At 39.6% G+C, this 19378-nt stretch overlaps 1 protein-coding gene across 7 annotated transcripts in view; it reads left to right on the top strand.

Moving 5' to 3' along the window:
* Positions 1-19378, top strand: part of LOC582174 (A-kinase anchor protein 9) — a 108562-nt gene that overhangs the window by 67276 nt on the left and 21908 nt on the right. For all 7 annotated transcript variants that reach the window (XM_030990731.1, XM_030990729.1, XM_030990732.1 and 4 more), the window contains 16 exons: positions 1027-1278; positions 1974-2186; positions 2566-2819; positions 5298-5417; positions 7046-7171; positions 7662-7985; positions 8543-8716; positions 9486-9755; positions 11005-11175; positions 12136-12300; positions 13831-14094; positions 14847-15005; positions 16134-16272; positions 17205-17395; positions 18203-18415; positions 18883-19044. In XM_030990731.1, coding sequence (XP_030846591.1) covers positions 1027-1278; positions 1974-2186; positions 2566-2819; positions 5298-5417; positions 7046-7171; positions 7662-7985; positions 8543-8716; positions 9486-9755; positions 11005-11175; positions 12136-12300; positions 13831-14094; positions 14847-15005; positions 16134-16272; positions 17205-17395; positions 18203-18415; positions 18883-19044 — 3197 coding nt within the window. The remainder of the gene's footprint in view (positions 1-1026; positions 1279-1973; positions 2187-2565; positions 2820-5297; positions 5418-7045; positions 7172-7661; positions 7986-8542; positions 8717-9485; positions 9756-11004; positions 11176-12135; positions 12301-13830; positions 14095-14846; positions 15006-16133; positions 16273-17204; positions 17396-18202; positions 18416-18882; positions 19045-19378) is intronic.

Consider the following 19378-nt stretch of genomic DNA (forward strand, 5'->3'; position numbering starts at 1 on the left):
GTAGCTCCCTTGATGATGAAGAGCATATTGTTATTTTGTTGAACAGTTTTTCCTTGCAAAAGGATGATGGGTACTTAACTTGTAGTCTTCTGCTATTGTGTAGAAACAAAACAGACTTTTTTGTAGTTTTTCATGTTTTATGGAATAATATACATCATACTTTTGCATTACTTCTCTGTCAAGAAACTTTAGAAACTTATTCTGATGTTAATTCATGAGTCGTCAAAATTTTTGTTAGATATTAAAGTCTCTGTATTTTCATTCTTCATCTGAAAATATCAAAGCATCTATGGGACTTTTGCCACAAGTTATATATCACCCAAGCGCAAATTAGATGTTTATCTGAGTTTCTGGTCAATCGAGAGTAAAAATAAAATAACCAGGCTTGAGGCTAGAGTAAAAAGGAGGAAATTCACAAGCTAGATTTCCAAAAAAAAATTCCCCAAAATGTTCAACCTATGATTTTATTTGAGATTAGCTATATACGGATGGATTTATTTAAAGAACTTGTGTTTTGATCTTATCCAATACAACGGTCTGTAAAGCATGTAGAAACCTTATGGATGGATCAAGTGATATCTAATCCAGAATTTACATGTAACTATTTACTATTTTATCATTTTTTTGTGCAAACATTTAGTGAGGATACCTTATGCTTTATACAGCAACGACCTATTACCGTGTTTATTGTTTACAAAATTGCCTTATTTTCAGTGCTTTGTTATTCAATTCTATGTTTTTTTTTGAGAAATGCTTGTGGTTTAATACAAAGAATTTGATTGACATCATGTACATGTATATACATGTATGAACATTTTGAGGAATGTAATGCTCTATGCATTAATTGGATATACAGTGTACATGTAGCTATTTCTACAATATTGTTGCGAGTTAGTACATGTGGAAAAACTGGAAATATTTATCAATATTTGTGCATGGATTCTCAGCTGAGCAACTAGGATAAACATTAAATGACAGTTCTATCAAAGCTCTTTATACTAGTAATTGTTTTTCATTTTGCTCCAGGTGCCACGACGAGACTCCACTCGGCAGTCGAACGGCTGCTGGACCAGTTCTCAGACTCCAGCACCCAGTCTGACCAGCGCCGTCCTGTCCAGGCCGAGGGCTACGCCAGCTCAGCCTCCAGCAGGGAGGAAGACTCCCTCTCCAGGAGCGCAGGAGCAGGAGCACCAGGAGACAGGGATGATCTCCTCAGGAGGCTGCATGCGGAGATCAGGGAGAAGGAGAGACTTGCAGTGGAGCTCCATAAATCAGACGGTAGGAAGTCGGTTATTTTGAATTCTTAGATTGTACTTCATCAACAATCTATATCCTGTTGTGTATGGGTATAAAGTGTCGGTCGCTTGGTTTTATTTAACTGGGGTTTACATCTTTCTTTAGTCTAACGTCCTTTGGCAATTCATTAATCTACACACTTGACCCAGGTGAGGTAAATGGGTACCTGGCAGGAATTAATTCCTTGAAATGCTGGAGCACCGTAATGGCAGCCTTGCTAAAGCCAGGGTAATAATCGGTATATAGTATCGATCACTTGGTTTTAACTTGGGTTTACCTCTTTCTTTGGTACTGTGTAGCATCTCTTTAAATTTACATCCTATTTAAATGTGTGTTGATTTTATAACCAACCTTCCAATAGCATGTCAGCCAACCTGGAATTTTTATGGATTGTGAGAAGCATCACCATATGACATTGTACACACATGTAGAGTCAGCATGGCTGTTCTTCTTCTTCTTTGGGTTTAGTCTACCCCCTTGACAGTTGAAGATTCTTGCAGACTGATGAGTGTGTGTGTGCTTTAACGTGAGCCTGGTGCATGGTGCCATGCTATGTGCATGGGCTGTGACAGGGTCGATGTAGGGTGCTGTGTCGAGTGACACCAGGTTGTTGTGGAGCTCATTCAGCAACACCAGTCTGTAATTTTCTCTGGTTGTTCTTAATTCCTCCTCTGTAGGTCTTCTGGATGGCATCACCGCTGAGAAGATGGATGTGGAGGATGCCTTACAGCAGGCCCGAGAGCGCCACCACGGCATGGTCGTCCAGATGGAGGCCCTATCAGAGCGTCTGGCCGAGACCACCAATGCTAACCAAGCCCTACAGGACGGGCAGGACCAGTTTGAACAACAGAGGGCGGTGCTTGCAGAACGACTTGGCCTGGAAGATCTAGGTGAGCTTTTATAGAAAAGCAAAAATCATTGTGTGACATCGTAGGACATTTTAGGACAGGACATTATTTTCAGTTAGCAGAGCAAGTTATAATTTTTTAAGTTATCCAAAATGTTGATGTCTTTAGTTCAATCTAGCAATGGTAAGTCAATGATTACCAAGTATATTTTCACAGGCTTGGTCTTGTAGCATACAAATAAATTCTAGCCATTTACAAGACTGGATGTAGTCTACATCATTGTCATTCTCTCATCTAGTTACTGGGCTTTCCTTTCCTATTTAAAAGAAAAGTGATGATTGGGTGCGAAACATTAATTTATGACTCTTACAAAAAAAAAATTTTTTTGTCGATTAAACACCTTTGTTGGTTGAATTTTTAGGCTTGATAGAGGAGAACACCCAGCTGCGACACCAGGTCCAGGCCCTGACCGTGGAGCACCAGGACCTGGAGCGTCAGGCAGCCAAGACCAAGAGCTACCTGGAGCAGCAGGTCCAGGCCCTGGAGACGAGCACCGAAGAGCAAATCTCTGGAGCCAGGAGGCAGGAGGAGGAGGCACGCTTCAGGGCGGAGGATCTTCAGAGACAGGTGGATGCTGCCAAGAAGATGCAAAGCTCTCACAAACAGTTCCTAGAGGTGTGTTTAGAGGGGGTGTGCGGCTTTCTGTCAAAATGCATGCTTTAATAAGGCCTTAAAAAAAATATATGTTGTATTGCCCTTTGCGACCGACCCCAAAATCTTGAAATCTACGGTCGGCTCTTTAATTTAAAAAAAAAAAAATTTTACCGTTTTTTAGAGAAAAAAATGCATTAAAGCATTCAAAACTGAGAAATATCAGCTCAAAGAGAAATAAAAAAATAAAAATAAAGTAAAAAAAAAAAAAAAAGATTTGCGACCGACCGACCCATGTTTTGGCACCTAAATGGCAATACAACATCTTTTTTTTTAGGCCTCAGCTCATGTCCTGCAATCATGTGGCTCTCATCATTACCTACAGTGTAAAAAGGGTGCAAAATAATCATTTTTAACTTGCCCGTCTCATAAAAAGTTATGATTAAAACAAAAATACAAAAGTCAAATGCAAATCCTACATACAAAAATTGTGATGATTTTATATCGCGTACTTGTATCGCGTACTGTGCTTCTCCTTTCCTATATTTAAAAGAAAGTAAGATAGGATGTCAAAAATTCTTTCATGTCTCTTACCAACAAAAAAATATAAAAGAAAACTCAAAGGCCAGTTTGTAATGCGATTTATCCCCTGAGTTTGTGTGAATGTTCTTCCCTCCAAAAAGTATAAATGAATACATCAATGAATTTGAATGGAATTAAGGATGGAAAACAATCATTTTGAACAAGTCTCCATCGTATCAAGCTGCGATTAAACTTACCTTTAAAAATCAAATGCGTGTAGTGAATTCAAGATTAGTTTGGTTGAAGTTGAAGATTGGAGCTGTGTTTGATCATGAATTTTATACAAGGGCCCTAGTGCACTTCATATTGACAGCCAATAAAAAGTTGTAATTGAATGTTTCCTTATATCCGTATAAGAGGGAGTAAGTTCATCTGAAAAGAGCCTCATGTGTATTCTCGCCATGTTTTTCACGTTTGAACAGCAGTACATTCAGAAAAGTTAATCATAATCAGCTTTGTTCATTGCCCCTTCAACCTAAAAGCAAGCATGCATTATATTATACAGTGAAACCTGTACCGGTATATACAGAACACTGAAGAAAAGGGTTTATTTTAAAGTCAGGTGGTCTTTACGAACATGTTCCTTTAGTACAGGTTTCTATGAGGAACAATTGTCAAGGGAAATATAAAAATATGGTCTTTGTCGTCTTTATACAAAGGTGGTCGCTAATTAAAAGCAGGTTCCACTGTACATGCACATCTCCAAATTGAAGAGCACATGCTTTGTTATCAGTTGTGTACAAGATCATCATTTAAACATGCATCGTAATATTCAACCCTTTTAAAAGTGAAACTACCTTGTTTGTTCCCCCGGCTCTCCCCAACTTGCAAAACAAATGAGTCATGAGGAAAACATCATGTCTTTGCCAAAACTTATCCTTAGCATTGTTTATAACCTTGTGGACTTCTACTTTTATTGGGGGATGTTCTTGCCTTTTTCCATTTCATTTCATATTTTTGGGGTGCATGTGAAGATTTTTAATGCATTATATTCATATTCATTTGTATCATTGGTAATATAGTTATGATAGATTATTGTTTCAAGGAATTAAATTTATAATTGAGTTTGAACAGAAAATTATTTTGAAATATTAAGACTTTTAAGGAAGCATGTTTTAAAATCTTTTGCTTTTGTTTGCCTTTGCTTTCAAATATAGTAAACTAAATTTGCAAATTTTTCTCTGATTTTAATGACTTAAAGCTTTGCTAACATTCCTATACATACTGTAGCAATATTGAGTATTCTTATGATCTTTTGTTTACATTGTGTAATTATGCATTTCAATCGGCCAATGATACATGGACAGTACCAGTGTTTATTAGAAATTATACACCTGACACAAATACTCATTGATAGTTTTTGTGATATAATAGTAATGACACTCTTTTATCGCAAAATTAGTTTAAAATTATGCTTTATTATGTACAATTTAACCAAATGAAGTTTTGAAAACTTGTAGGTGGGTTGCTGAACCTCTGGTCTAATATTGTTATAAGTGTAAATAATATATGTCATCGTGACCCTTCTATCAAATCCACAAAATCAAGTTTTGATCATTATTTTGAAATAAATGATTAGCAAAGTCGAACATTTACACATATGACATGGGCTAGATAGTATGAGTAACTTCCGTAACTCAAGTCTATTTGATTATACTAACAAGAAGACAAAAGTGGACTCAAGATTCAAGGTGTAAGTTAAAATATAACTCACAAAATATTTGAATGAAGGCTAGCTCCTCAAGTTGAGATATAAAGAATTGCGATTGATAAAAGAGATGGGTGACTGCAAACTTTCAAACTGAGGACTTTCAATTTGATTTGGGTCAATCGCAACTCTTTATAAGACGGAGCCCTGGTCCGAGTGATGTGAGACAAACGGCTATCTAATTTAGAATATTCCCTCCCTCACATGAATAGCAACAATCAGCAGACAGAGAACAGGAGAGGGAAGAGTTCCAGAGGGAGATTGCACGCCTGGAAGAAGAGATGAAGCTGAAGGAGAAACCAGGCCAGGATTTGGAAGAGCTAAAGAAAGAAGTAAGTTACAGAATTCTTCATAAAGATACATATCCATTATCAGGGTTTCATTACATATTTTACTTGCATAGCAGTTGCTTTCAAAATCATTCCCATAAAAATAATATAAATAGTATAATTTTAATTGAGCTTTCTACTTTGTATCTTTATTCACTGAATCACTTTGAAACTGCTTACATCTCTGCTTCGCTAAATATTCATGACCAGACAAACATTTGTAAATCATTGTCCTGAAAGCAATTGCAATTACTTTGACAGCAAAATAGAAAAACAAAACAAACTTTCCTGTACTAAATGCATTCATTAAATGATAATAAGTTTTGCAGGTGTATAAGAGATGCAGTAACAGTGATAATTAAAGGTATACACAATTAGAAGTAATTAGAAGTAAAGGTAGGTGCCTGTATTGATGGTGGTTTGATGATTGTTTTACCTGACTGTTAAGAAAGCATATGTATGCTTGTAAGTAAGCGACCAGGGGACTGACAGCTTTAAGTCCTCTCTGAGGGACTTGGTAACAAGGATTAATACCTGTAATGCCTTTGAAAGAGTTCAAAAGCGCATTTGAACCCAGGACCTCTTGGTTACTGCTCTACCACTGAATCATCACACCTAAACTTATTTTCACAGACCAACAACTACACTCCCACTCCCCCACATTCATGCTGTACATTCTAAACTCCCTGACATGCCCCATGCACTTGGCTTGGTGTCAGACAATTAGACTTTGAACAATAGAACATCCTGTCTTACCATACCCATTCATCAAACCCTTCCCTCCCACCCTCCCAGGGAATACCTTTTGTTTAATCTTCATCAATGAAGGCACACTTTGTTCACGGTGAGGAAACAATAAAGCCAAGAAGCTGATCAAATATAACAGTTCATTGATGTTTTTTCCAGTTAGTCATAGTCCATGTACCTTGGACCCCAGTGTTTACCTTGTGCACTCAAGCATGCAATGTTTGTTGATTCTGTCATTCAGTTTCCAGAAAAAATGAACTTGTATCTTTTGAACGTGTAGTTGATTTTCAAAAATTACGATGAACAGGAACTGTTGTGAAATACTTTAGTGCAGTATTTACGTTTAGGAGTCTTGTCAATTCTTGGGAGTGTGTTATGAATTTACTTGATTACACTGTGTGGTAAGTGCTATTTCTCTCTTGCCATTTAAGTCTAAGTCTAGGGCTACATTTTTGCACTTTAAGGCTCACCATAAATACATGTTCATTAACTGTACATGTACATGTATTCATTAGTTAGAGTGCTAGCTTAAACATGTTTTTTGACTACCTTTATAGTGATAACTAGGCACCATGCTTCATCTGTTGTAGGATAAATTTGGAAAGGACAGGATCTGCCGGTCTTACAAACATTCATTGACCCATTAGAATTGTACTGACAGTGTTCGTCGCTCTGATTTTATTTGTCTGTTTGTAGAATCAAGACTTAAAGGATGAGATCAGCCTGTCCCAGAGTGCTGCTACCGATTCTGTGTCTTACAGTACCTATCCATTCATATTTCATGTGTCTGTTGTAAAATGAAGACTTAATGATGAGATCAGCTGCTACTGATTGATTATAAGTGTCTTATACCTATCAATTTATATATCATTTATCTTTCATAGAATCAAGACTTAAAGGATGAGATCAGCCTCTCCCAGAGCGCTGCTACTGATTCAGTGTCTCGTATACAACAGCTGGAGAAGGAGGTTTCTTGGAAGCAGGACACAGTGACGGAACTTGCTCGACAGGTAAGAATCCTCTTACATCATTTTGTGACCAGCAAATTAGCATGTGAATGGATTTTGAAAAATCTGCACTTTCCATTTTTTACCATACTTTAGCTACATCATTGCAACATATTTATTCCCTACAATATCCAAATTTTTATCATCGATAGCTTATTAACTTCTGTATCAAACTAAACAGTGTAGATATTTGGAAATTTTTTCTTCCCTTCTACAGGGCATGCGCCGCCCTAGTTCATACACAGTATTTGCGTAAAACAGCATTCAAATGTTAAATTCTTCTGGAGAGAGATATCTAAATACGTGTATGTTGTTAACTCTGAGATCCAATTATTGATGTATTGATGCATGTTTAGACATAGCCATTTTACTCAGTTTTCAAATAATCGTCCTGACATGGTAAACAAAGTGTGATATGAAGGACTCACAGCACTCTTTAGGGAGTATATGAATATATAAAAATTGTAATCTTATCTGTCTATATATTTTCCAGATCAAGGAGTTAGAACGCCAGCTCGACGACCAGAAGAAGCTGCCTGCGCGGGTCTCCGAGCTGGAGGCCGAGCTACGCGGTGCCCTCCATCTCCAAGAAGAGATGAGACACGAGAAGGAGGCACTCCAGAAGCAATGCTACGACCAACTCCTCCAGATCTCGGCGCTCCAGTCCAAGCTGGATGCTCATAAACACGGCCTGGACAGTCGTGTGGCACCCTCTACCGGCGCGTCCAAGTCGCTGGATGATACCAACGAGGGTCCGATGTCACTCGCTCAACAGTGGGAGCAGGATAAGGAGGCATTGGACAGGAATAACAAAGAGGTAAGGACACCTGTCTTTCCCTTGCTTAGCTATGTTGACTGTTCTTGGTAACCAGGATACTGGAGTATAGTTTTGATTCTCATATGGGCTCTGCTGTTAAACAAAACATTTTGCATTTTGATATTATGATTGAAATATTTTATGGCATAAACTTTTCACACCTCTGGACCACATGCAAAATGTCTGAAAATTCCAGGTTTACAGGTACTGTACTCAAAGGAGGTGCGATTGCTTAGTGGAAGCGCAGTGGCCTTGTAACCAGGAGGTCCAGGGTTCAAAACCAAGTTAATGTGCTAGTGCTCTTTGGTAGGGCGTTAATCTTCAGTACCAAGTTCAGAGAGGACTTAAAGCCGCTTTCTTGGCGGTCAGATACAACCAACCAACACTCCACTATAAACTGCACATTCTCCTTGGAGTGACCTACTGTTCCTGTTCTCATTTGAATTGAGAATAAATGAATGACAGACATGTCATACCAGGGAGACTGCTCAGAATCATGGTAAAGTGTATCAATATACCTAACTATATATTCTTCTCTCCTCCTGTAATGGTCTTAGATCGAAGACTTGGTGGAACAGCTAGAGCAGTTCAGGGAGGATCTAACCAACAAGGATGAGGAGATCGCACAGCTCAATCTCCAGCTGGGGGTAGCCTCCAGGGAGCAAGGATCAGGAAGAGAGGATATGGAAGAGGAGATTAGCCAGGTTAAAGCAGAGAATGAGAGATTAAAGGTGAATTAAAGCTCATTCAGACTAATCTGATGAGCATTGTAGCATACATTAAAAAGGGAATTGACAAGTGAGCTGTGAGAATAAGACGGAAGAAAGAAGGAGAGAGAGAGGGGATGGGAGAGAGAGAGAGAGAGAGAGAGAGATAGAGAGGAAATGGAGGAGGAGATTAGCCAGGTAAATGCAGAGAATGAGAGATTAAAGGTGATTTTCAATATTTCTTATGACAAATCTATGTATATTCCATATTCTTCAGCCAGATATTTCGAAATACCATGTCAGTCATCCTGAATGAGAAGTGCGCTCATTCACTCTGTGTGCTTGTGTAAAAAGATTTGAAATTGATTTTTTGTTGTTGTTGATGACTTGCCTTGAATGTTATATAAATGTTTTTAAAGATTCATATATTAAAAGATGACAGTGTGGCTCTTAGTGAAACAACATTGTGGAAATAGCGTGTGAACAGTATCATTGATGGAAGTTATCAGAGGTATTGTATTCAATTTATTTAACCACTCAGCCAGGGGTGAAAAAAGCCTTATGCCTTTTGGGAAGTACTTTTACGCTTTCTTAGCAGTCAGGTAAAATAACCACCACCATCAATGGGCAATGGGATTGAATTTAGGTTTGCCACACTCCAGCCAGGTGTAGATATTGGGATTAATAATCGTTTGAGCAGCATGACTTCTGGCATGTGGTTTAAACAAAAAACCAATTATTGTTTGTCGTGGGCATCATGTACATATGATTTGTTTCATGTTTAACACAACAGGATGAGCTGCAGGCTCCACCTCTAGACCAGGAGCAGTCCTCCCTGCCCAGGCTAGCCCAAGAGCTCCTGGAGGAGAAGAACCTGGAGATAGATCAGCTGGAGCACCAGATCCAGGAGCTTCAGAGCAGCCTTGACCAGCAGGGGACCAGGAGCCAGCAGGTTCGCTACCAGGAGAAGGAGCTTGTGGTGGAGGAGACGATCCGGGTGGAGAGACGGTCAGCCGAAGCGGCTCCTGGTTCTCCCGATGAGGACGTGAAAGCAGAGGAGCTGGTATGTGGATCTATAGGATACAAAATAAAGCAGAGATTATTTGTGTATTGCAATCGGTTTTCTGTATATTTAGCTTTCCCATGAATTACATTGGAACTTGCTCATAAAATATTGTTTCATTCATATGAACAGATCACATGAACTTAGATCACACTATAGACAGCATTTCTTTTAGAGGGAGGGAGGGAGGGGGGGAGGGAGGGAGGGAGGGAGGGAGGGAGGGAGGGAGGGAGGGAGGGAGGGAGGGAGGGAGGGAGGGAGGGAGGGAGGGAGGGAGGGAGGGAGGGAGGGAGGGAGGGAGGGAGGGAGGGAGGGAGGGAGGGAGGGAGGGAGGGAGGGAGGGAGGGAGGGAGGGAGGGAGGGAGGGAGGGAGGGGTCGAGGGAGGGAGGGGGAGGGAGGGAGGGAGGGAGGGAGGGAGGGAGGGAGGGAGGGAGGGAGGGAGGGAGGGAGGGAGGGAGGGAGGAGGGAGGGAGGGAGGGAGGGAGGGAGGGAGGGAGGGAGGGAGGGAGGGAGGGAGGGAGGGAGGGAGAGAGAGAGAGAGAGAGAGAGAGAGAGAGAGAGAGATTGGACTTTACTTTTCATTTATGAGCGTGAAGTAAATGTAGCCTAAAACCTGAAGTTTCAGGAAACCCTTATTTCCTACTGTTTCCAAAAGATAATAAGCCTTGTTTGGAGTCAAAATGTAATACATACACATCAATACAGTGCATGTCTACGTAGGACAATCATCGTCTACAGTTCCTTTCCTTGTTTATTTCCCAATAAGAGCTCTTTCTATAAAGTACAAAAAGAAAAACAAACAAAATGACCAAAAAGAAAAGGAAAAAAAGAAGACAATTCAAAATAAAAATTAAACAGCTTTGTTACAGTTGTGTATCCTGTTCTTAATAATAATAATAATAATAATAATAATAATAGCTACATGTAGTTCTTATATAGCGCTTTTCAGGACCGAAGGCCGTCTCAAAGCGCTTTACAGATATATATATATTATTACCCGGTCATAGGATTCAGGCTTATCCGCACACAATGTATGCACATTCTCCACTCCCTGGGGAGCATTCCAGCCAGGCGTCATTTTTTTCATTAAAACCCCATTCACCATCATCATCGTCATCATCATCATCACCATCATCACCACCACCACCACCACCACCACCACCACCACCACCATCATCATCATCGTCATTAACAATTATAGTAACTATGACTAATACTGTCATTTCTTTCTCTCTTCTGCTTGAATAGAATGAGCTTCGTTTGGAGTTGGAGAGTCAGGTGGCATCGAAGGACCAGGAGATCTCCATGCTTAGACAGCAACTCGGTGAGAGAGACCAGAGCAACGCGCTGTCCAACCCTGCAGTTCAAGAGGTCATCGATAGAATGAGGCAACATACACAGGATGAGGAACAACAGAGGGTGAGTGAAGCACGCACTGTAGTTGTGATGAGAGAGTGTGTGTGTGAGAGAGAGAAAGAGAGAGAGATGGACAGTGTGTGTGTGTGTGTGTATGTGTGAGAGATAGAGGGAGAGAGAGGAAGAAAGAGGGGGAGGGAGAGAGAGAGAGAAAGATAATAAATTTGTGTGTGTGTGTGTGAGAGAGAGAGAGATTGAGAGAAAGAAGGTGGGGGGGGGGGGAACAATGTGTGAGAGATAGTGAGAGAAAAGAGAGAAAAGGCGAAAGATAGTGAGGGGGGGGGGGAGCAAGAGAGAGATAACTGTAAAGCAAAGTGCTGTTTAATCATGCACTAAAAGAAACCTTAAATACTAAGGCAGAAAGAACAAATTTTTGAAGGCCAATGGCATATACATGTACATGACTGACCTTTGCACTGGCAACATTTACTCTAGGCTTTATTGCATCGAGGGTAAAGGTTAGGGTTTGGTTATCCTTTGGTTTTAGGTTAAGATTAGGGTCAGGAATGGGGTTAGGTATTTAGTGTAGCTTAGAGTCCAGGTTGAAAATTAGGAAATCAATTCCTGTAAAGACATTGACTATATATAGAGCAGTTGTTGCCTGAGCATGCCATACATGTTGAAGCATGTCTGTGTTACTACATGCAGTACCAATGACATACACATGGTACTTGTTTGTGAACCCACCGTGCATATTTTGAAGGTATGAAGATATAAATCATACAGGTGTTTATTTTCATTCCACATCATGTTCGTGCTGAATCAATCTTAAGAATCGCTCCGTATAAAGCAACTAACAAATTGTTTCATTCAAAGGAGCTCTATTTTCATTTGCCTCAGAAAAAGAGGGAATTTCCTTGCCTGAAAGTTTGGTCTCTTATTTTTACCAGAGCTCCTATAGAGCTTTTCAGAGCAAGTTTGATCACTGCTCACACTCCCTTGTGTTTAATTTTTTAATGGTAGAAACAACTTGAGCAAGAAGTAGCCTCCCTGAGACAGATCATGGGGATACGTGAGAGGGAGGTTGCACAGCTGGAGGCACAGCTAGTCAGGACCCAAGAGCAGGCCTTATCCCAGGGGGAGGAAGCATCTCAACTGGACAATAATGACCTCCAGAAAACAATACAGGTACGATATATACTTTCATTTAAAGGGGAAGTCCACCCTGATATTGAGTTGGTTTAATAGAAGCAGAAAATTGAGAGAAGAATGAGAGAAACATATCTTTAAAAGTTTGAGCAATATCCTATGAAAAATAAAACAGTCATGCATTTTTGAAGTTGCAATGAATCAAACGAAAATGGGCAATTCCAATTTGAATATTTCATAAACTTTCATTTTCTTAACAATCGATAACAGAATAGATTTTAAAAAAAAACATATTTTCAATTATTATATCTAGGGTAAATGTATGATTGAAAATTTTCTGAAGGGAAAATTTAATTTATTGAAGTTTTTAGTGCAGGCTCAGTATGGCTAAATTTAAAAGTATTCCATGATAAATGCTTAAAGGTAATACAAAGTTTTGGGAAATTTTGAAAATTGGGTGGATAGTGAATCCTTACAATTTGATATATTTGGATGCCCCTGTTGATGTATTATAAGCACTAAAAAAAATAGCCCCTAAAAACACTTCCGTTTTCAAGAAAAATTGAATATAAAAATTTACCGGTGCTCCCGGTAAATTTTGATAAATTTCAAATAGCGCCTATGGCCGTACAATGGTAGCTGCGACCGTGAAAATCTCAGAATACGTAGTTGTGATATATAATTTCCAAATGGGAATAGCTAATCGGTTGATTTTAGTCAAGAAATATCGTTTCATAGCTAAATTAATATCTTGACCTTGAGAGAGAGCTATACAACATAAGAAGTTTATTATTTACAATTTCATAACTTTAGACTCGATTTCAACCGCGACAACGATCAATGAATATTGTAGGAACGCATACGCTTCCAATATGTTAATTTGAACCAAATTCATGACCCCATACCAAAACTTTGTAATACCTTTAAGCGAACAACTTATCAATTGGAGAAGTACAGTATGAAGGAGAGCAAAATGAAGCAGGGCCCTGTTTCATGAAACTTGTTATCAATGACAAGATAAAATAATTGTTATAAGCTACTGAAATATTCAAATTTGATTGGCTATGACCAGATTTGTCATATATCTGTTGCAGTTGTTATCGATAACAAGGTTTATGAAACGGGGGCCCAAGAGACATATGAAGAAAATCAGGGTTGTACTTTTTACTCCTAGGACATGTGTTGAGAAAAGATGGATAGAGAATATGTGTTTGAAGGGTCAGATTAAAAGACGCATTCTAGTGTGCTCTCGTTGTAGGTTCGACACCATTTGGGTGTTCCAAATATCAGGTGTTGTCAATCACTAGGATTAGGCTCAGTTTTATGACCAAGAGGCCTTGTGTAATGCTCTGCATATTCCACCCATCTTCCTAAATGGTAAAGTCAGCATCTTACATTTCCTCACCCCAAAATTCCCTGAAATACTTGGGGGTATTTCTTAAGGGGACCACAGGTTTGCAGTGTGGGAGTCTTTTACACCCATTAATGGTATTTCCACTATATCTGGTGGTGACAGTGAACGTACATTTTGCAACATTCTATCGGTATATTTTGTTTTGTCTAAACCAGGAGAAGGAGCTTGAGATCATGAACTTGAAGGTGGAGATGGATCGGATAGAGGAAGCCGCCTTCCAGTCTCAGCAGCAACAGCAGCAGGCAAGGAGTCCTGCAGAGGCCACGCCCATCCCGGCTAGCCCCGCCCTGGAGGAGGCGCTCAAGACATTGGAGGAGGAGCTCAACCAGGAGAGGAGTAGAGCTTCTCTGATGGAGGCCGACTATCAGAGGAGGCTGGCAGGATTGAAGGGACTCTCTCCTGGGAAGACGCTAGGACAGGTCAGGATTGATTTTAGTTCCACCCTTAGAGACTCTTTTGGAATCATTGATAGCAAATTTTGTGAAATGGGGCTTTGAAGTGCTAAGTATTGCCTTGTCAAATAAGTGCGGTGACCGATCAGTTGTGATGCGCAGTTAGCTTGAACTGTACTCATATTACTCTGTCACTATTGCGACATCATCTGAGACTTGTTGGTACATGTATGATGGGATTCATTTAAAAGCAACTGCCACAAAAATATAATTCCAGTTTCAGTGTTATTTTCATTTACAACAGAACTATAAATATAAACAGTTATGACAAGAAGTCAATCACAGAAACTAATGTACATTAATAAAATGCATTTTACATTTCATTAATTGAATCACAAAGAGAATATATACATTTGCCGGAATTTATGCTTCTTTTTTTTTAAAGTGAAAACTGTGGAAATGGAGGGATTCATTGAAAAGCAGAGCTTGTAGAAGTGAATCCCTCAAATAATGATACTGTAATCCTAAACTTGTCATGAATGCATATAAATTTGAATAAAAGAGAAAAAGGGGGAAATAAGTAGATTAATTTGTAAGTGCGGAATGATAATATAAGTATAAATCCCTAATTTGAAAATATAGAGAAGTCCACCAATTTCAGGATTTGTGTTCAACTTTTTCCTAGTAGCAGTTTGATGAAATGTGCATTTAAATTACTAAAATGTGAATATCGGAGTAAGAATGTTCAAACAAATTCATATCCTTGTCCGACCCGACAGAAACTGAATGAGATCCGTGAGGAGCTTACCCGCCAGCACCAGCAGCATGTAGCCGACATCCAGCACACCATGAACAAGGAGGCGGAGCTTCGTATCGAGCAGATCAAGAAGGAGCATGCTCACCAGATACAGCTCCTTGACGAACGCACCAGAACACAGGTATGTATATTCATGTTTCTCATCTGCTATCCACTTTGATATACAGTTAAACCTGTCTATAGCGACTGCACAAGGGAAACACAAAAAGTGGTTCTTGTAAACAGGTTCATTTAGTACATGTTTCAATGAGAAACCATTTTCAAGGGAAACAAAAATGTGGTCTTTGTAGACAGGTGGTCACTAAGGCAGGTTTGACTGTAGTTTAGAGGACAACCTTCATTGGCATTGGTTGTTGAAAGATTTTTGGGGTAGCTGTCCAGAGTTATTTTTGAGGTAGATGATGAAGGGGTGTTTGTACTAGGATAGTTGTTCTAAGAGCACACCAGGAACAATGAGGGGAGCTCTGTGTTATGCAAACTTAGATTGAGCATGCTCATTAGATACAGCTCTTTGATGAGCACACCAGAACACCGCTTTGTAGTTTATTTTATGGTTTTCTGCTATAAATTTTGATATGATGGTCATGATGATGATGATAATGGTGATGATGATGATGATAATGGTGATGATGATGATGACAAGGACGATGATGATGATGATGATGGTGGTGATGATGATGATGGTGGTGATGATGATGATGATGATGATGATGATGAAGGCGGTGATGGTGATGATGATGATGTTAATGATGGTTTCTTACATAGTTCTGGTATCTGGCTCTGCTGGGCACTTTAAGTGTGCTTGCTAGACAGCAATAGCAACAGCACCCTCTATATTACTAATACATTAAAGGGCTCCAGTAACTTTGTCTCAGATTCTGAAACAAAATCCTGGGTTTAGCTCATGCTGCAATGATAATCATAAACCTTTAGGTCAGTCAGGAACCCCATGACTTTTACAAGCCGATCGCCTGTCTGATTATCAAAATAGTTAAGATTGAAAATCGAAACCAAATTTTGCGTTTTCACAACGGTTTTCATAACACTTCAGTCTATTCGGGAAAAACGAGTATGATAAAACCGGTCACTCAAGGATTTTTACATTTTTGAGGTACTTCTTGACCATTTTGAAGCACAATTTTTTTAGGGCTTCAATATTACACCATATCACAGATGCTGATAACGGGTAGGGCCGTGCATCTCAGATTGAACATTGTTAAACGGTGCCTTTAAATTGAAATCATTGCAGGTCCACGAGGCCGTGCTGAAGACCAACCAAGATCTCCTGGTGGCTCATGGAGAGGAGAAGGCCAGGACTGAGGAGGAACATCGGAAGCAGATGGAGAGACTAGCCGCAGCCACGCCTATCAACGTCAGCACACTTGGAGGTGAGATACCATTGGATGTGACTTTCATCAAAGCTTTGTTTTTTGTTCAACCTTTCTTAAATACGAAAGATGCCACATGTACATACATCTTTCTAACATCACTCTCTTTTTTTTCACCCCTTCTCTCTCTCTCTCTCTCTCTCTCTTATTCGTTCTCTCTCCCCCCCTCTCTCTCTTTCTCTCTCTCTCTCTATTTTTCTCTTGTTCTCTCACCCTCCTTTTCCCTTTTGTTCACCCTATTGCCTTTCCTCTGTATAGTATATAGATCCTGTACCTTGCCTCTCCTATATGTAGGTTTCAGAGTGTTTTTTCCTGCTTTTTTGCAATGTTTGTTATATACACATAATTACCTGGTAATTGTTCTGATTTGATATGTAGATACTTGTGTTTTCTTCATATCCCGGTTGCTTCAAAAGTTAGCAGTCCCAGAAATAACCCAGAAAACAATTTGGCCAGATTAAATCTGCTTAAAGAAATAACATGATACAGTGAAACATGCTTCAGCAACCATCTGCATAGAAAGACCACCTGTCTTTAAAGACCACATTTTCTGTTTCCCTTGAATAGTGTTTGTCACTAGGGTGTGGCCTAAAAGAACCTATACATACACATGTAGAGACCCCCTGCATGTAAAGACTGCTTTTTATGTCTCCATTGAGTGGTCTTTCTATACAGGTTTCACTGCAGATTGAAAGATATAAAGGTGAAAGCGCGCGTGTGTGTGTGTGTAATTAGGTTTTTACAGAAGTGTATCAATCAGATATGATTATTTACATCTGGGGACCGACCTTTAACGTCACCATCCGAAAGACGTGACTCAGTTTCGAACCGGGGTCGCCTGAGCCAGTTTGTAGGCAAAGACAGCGAGCTGACCGAGCGAATGTGCCGCTAGACCAACTCACATCATTTGTTATTGCTCTTTTTTATCCCAGAAGTAGGAGACCTGTTGCACAAGGAGGTGGAGAACACAGCCAGATTGGACTCCAACCTTCTGGGTCACCTGAGACGTCGCCAGGGTGGGGTAGGCAGAGAGCAGCCCCCCGGGGAGGGGTCCATGACCAACGGTGATTCGTCAGATCTTGATATGACCAATGGCAATGGAGAGATCCCGCCCAGGTTGCAGGTACGTCAGAATTGAAGCTTATCTATTTGTTTAACGCATGTTAGAAAGTGTGGTATAAAAATCAGGATGGATTTTTATGATGTTACATGACATCTTTAGAATATTGAAGGGATAGTTGAGTTCTGTTGCAGAGGGCGCTACACAAAATGATTTTTTTGTGAGATAATGAAAAACTGAGTGTCAAATTTGAAATAACATAATATTTAAATGACAAAATCATCTTTGTTTGATCAAAATTCGGTTCAGAGACGGCTGAAATATAACAATTTCTAATACTTGTGTACCACAACAAATATTGGATATTTTGAAAAATTTGAAAAAACCATTGAAAGAAACGAAATAAGGCCTTTTACGTTGTATTTCAGCCAATGCCGATGTTGGCTTTTTTGTTGGTATTTTTGTGTTGCTTATATAACCCACAATTAAACGGCTCATGTATTGTCATTTTTAATTAAATAATTAACTAACGGTCAACGTGTTTTTTTGAAAGTGGAGCTGAATTGGAATGATCGTATTGGCTATATTTCACACATTTTGGGGTCTAAAATTACCTTCATAGCAATTGTAGGTTCTAAAAGGGCACTATAAATGTCATAGAAGAATAAGAGCAATAACCATGCACTTTGAAGGGATTTGCGGTCTAAAAAACAGAACTCAACTATCCCGTTATTTTAAGGCATTTGAAGAGCCATGCTTTTCAGAAGAGCCACACTTGCATTATACAATTATAATGTTCACAAATTATTTGTTACCTGTTCCCAGAACTCAACCTTCTCTTTAATGTACCAACTCGCCCTTTTGTTACAGAGTGTACTAGCCAGACTTCACAGCGATGGGCTGCAGGTCCTGTCCCTCTCTGACCTTCGCTACCTACGCCAAGCTACCTCACCCCACCCTGGCGCACGCAGGGGCACAGACGTGGCCTCTCTGCGGCATGCATGGGAGAACGAGAAGCAGGCACTCCTGGATGCTATACAGGCCATGAAAGACTTGGTCACGCACACCACTACTGGTCTTAGGGTAAGTAGCTGAATCACTTTCAATTTTACAATGTCCTTTTTTTAGTCATTGTATGTAATGTGACCTTAAAGGCATCGTTTAACAATGTTAAATCTGAAATGCATGGCCCTACCTATTATCAGTGTCTGTGATATGGTGTAATATTGAAGCCCAAAAAAAATTGCGCTTCAAAATGATCAAGAAATGCCTCAAAAAAGTAAAAAAATCTTTGAGTGACCGGTTTTACCATACTCGTTTTCCCCAATAGACTGTAGTGTTATAAAAACCGTTTGGCAAACGGTTTAAAAATTTGTAATTCTAATCATAAATATCTTGATAATCAGACAGGCGATCGGCTTGTAAATGTCATGGGGTACCTGACTGAAGGTTTATAATTATCATTGCAGCATCAGCTAACTCCAGTATTTCATTTCAGAATCTGAGACAAAGTTACCCAATCCCTTTAATTTTATTTTCTATCTTGCCAGAATGATGAGCTAGACTGGAGGGGAGACCTTCTGAGGGCCATCCAGGCCGTCTTTGATCAAGAGAGGGAGTCCCTCCTGGCCGAGCTTAGAACACACGTGGTAGCCAGCGGAGACCAGGATCTCTCTCAAGTTCAGCTCCTAGAGAGAAGGATTAGAGAACAGGTAAGGACGAGGAAGAGGGATGATGTGAATTGGTCGCAGTTAGGAATTCGGTTGAGAGTAGAAATCATCTGGGGACCATTTTTGCCGGTGCATGTCTCGTAGAACCTGTTGGGATATTTGGTCAGTCCAAATGTTAAGAATCATATTTGAGTTATACACTTGTTAAAAAAAAAAAAATTAAAAGTTATTTGCACATCCACAAGGTGATATGTGTGGATAGAATGTGTAAGGAATTTTATGAGAAAGACAATTGTTATGAGAGGTATACAGAGATGCCAACCGGTAGGATTTTAACGTATTTAGTACGATAATAAGAGTGAAATACGATAATACG

The sequence above is a fragment of the Strongylocentrotus purpuratus genome, unplaced genomic scaffold, assembly GCF_000002235.5.
Source record: "Strongylocentrotus purpuratus isolate Spur 01 unplaced genomic scaffold, Spur_5.0 spur5_scaffold_19, whole genome shotgun sequence".
Taxonomy (NCBI): Eukaryota; Metazoa; Echinodermata; class Echinoidea; order Camarodonta; family Strongylocentrotidae; genus Strongylocentrotus; species Strongylocentrotus purpuratus.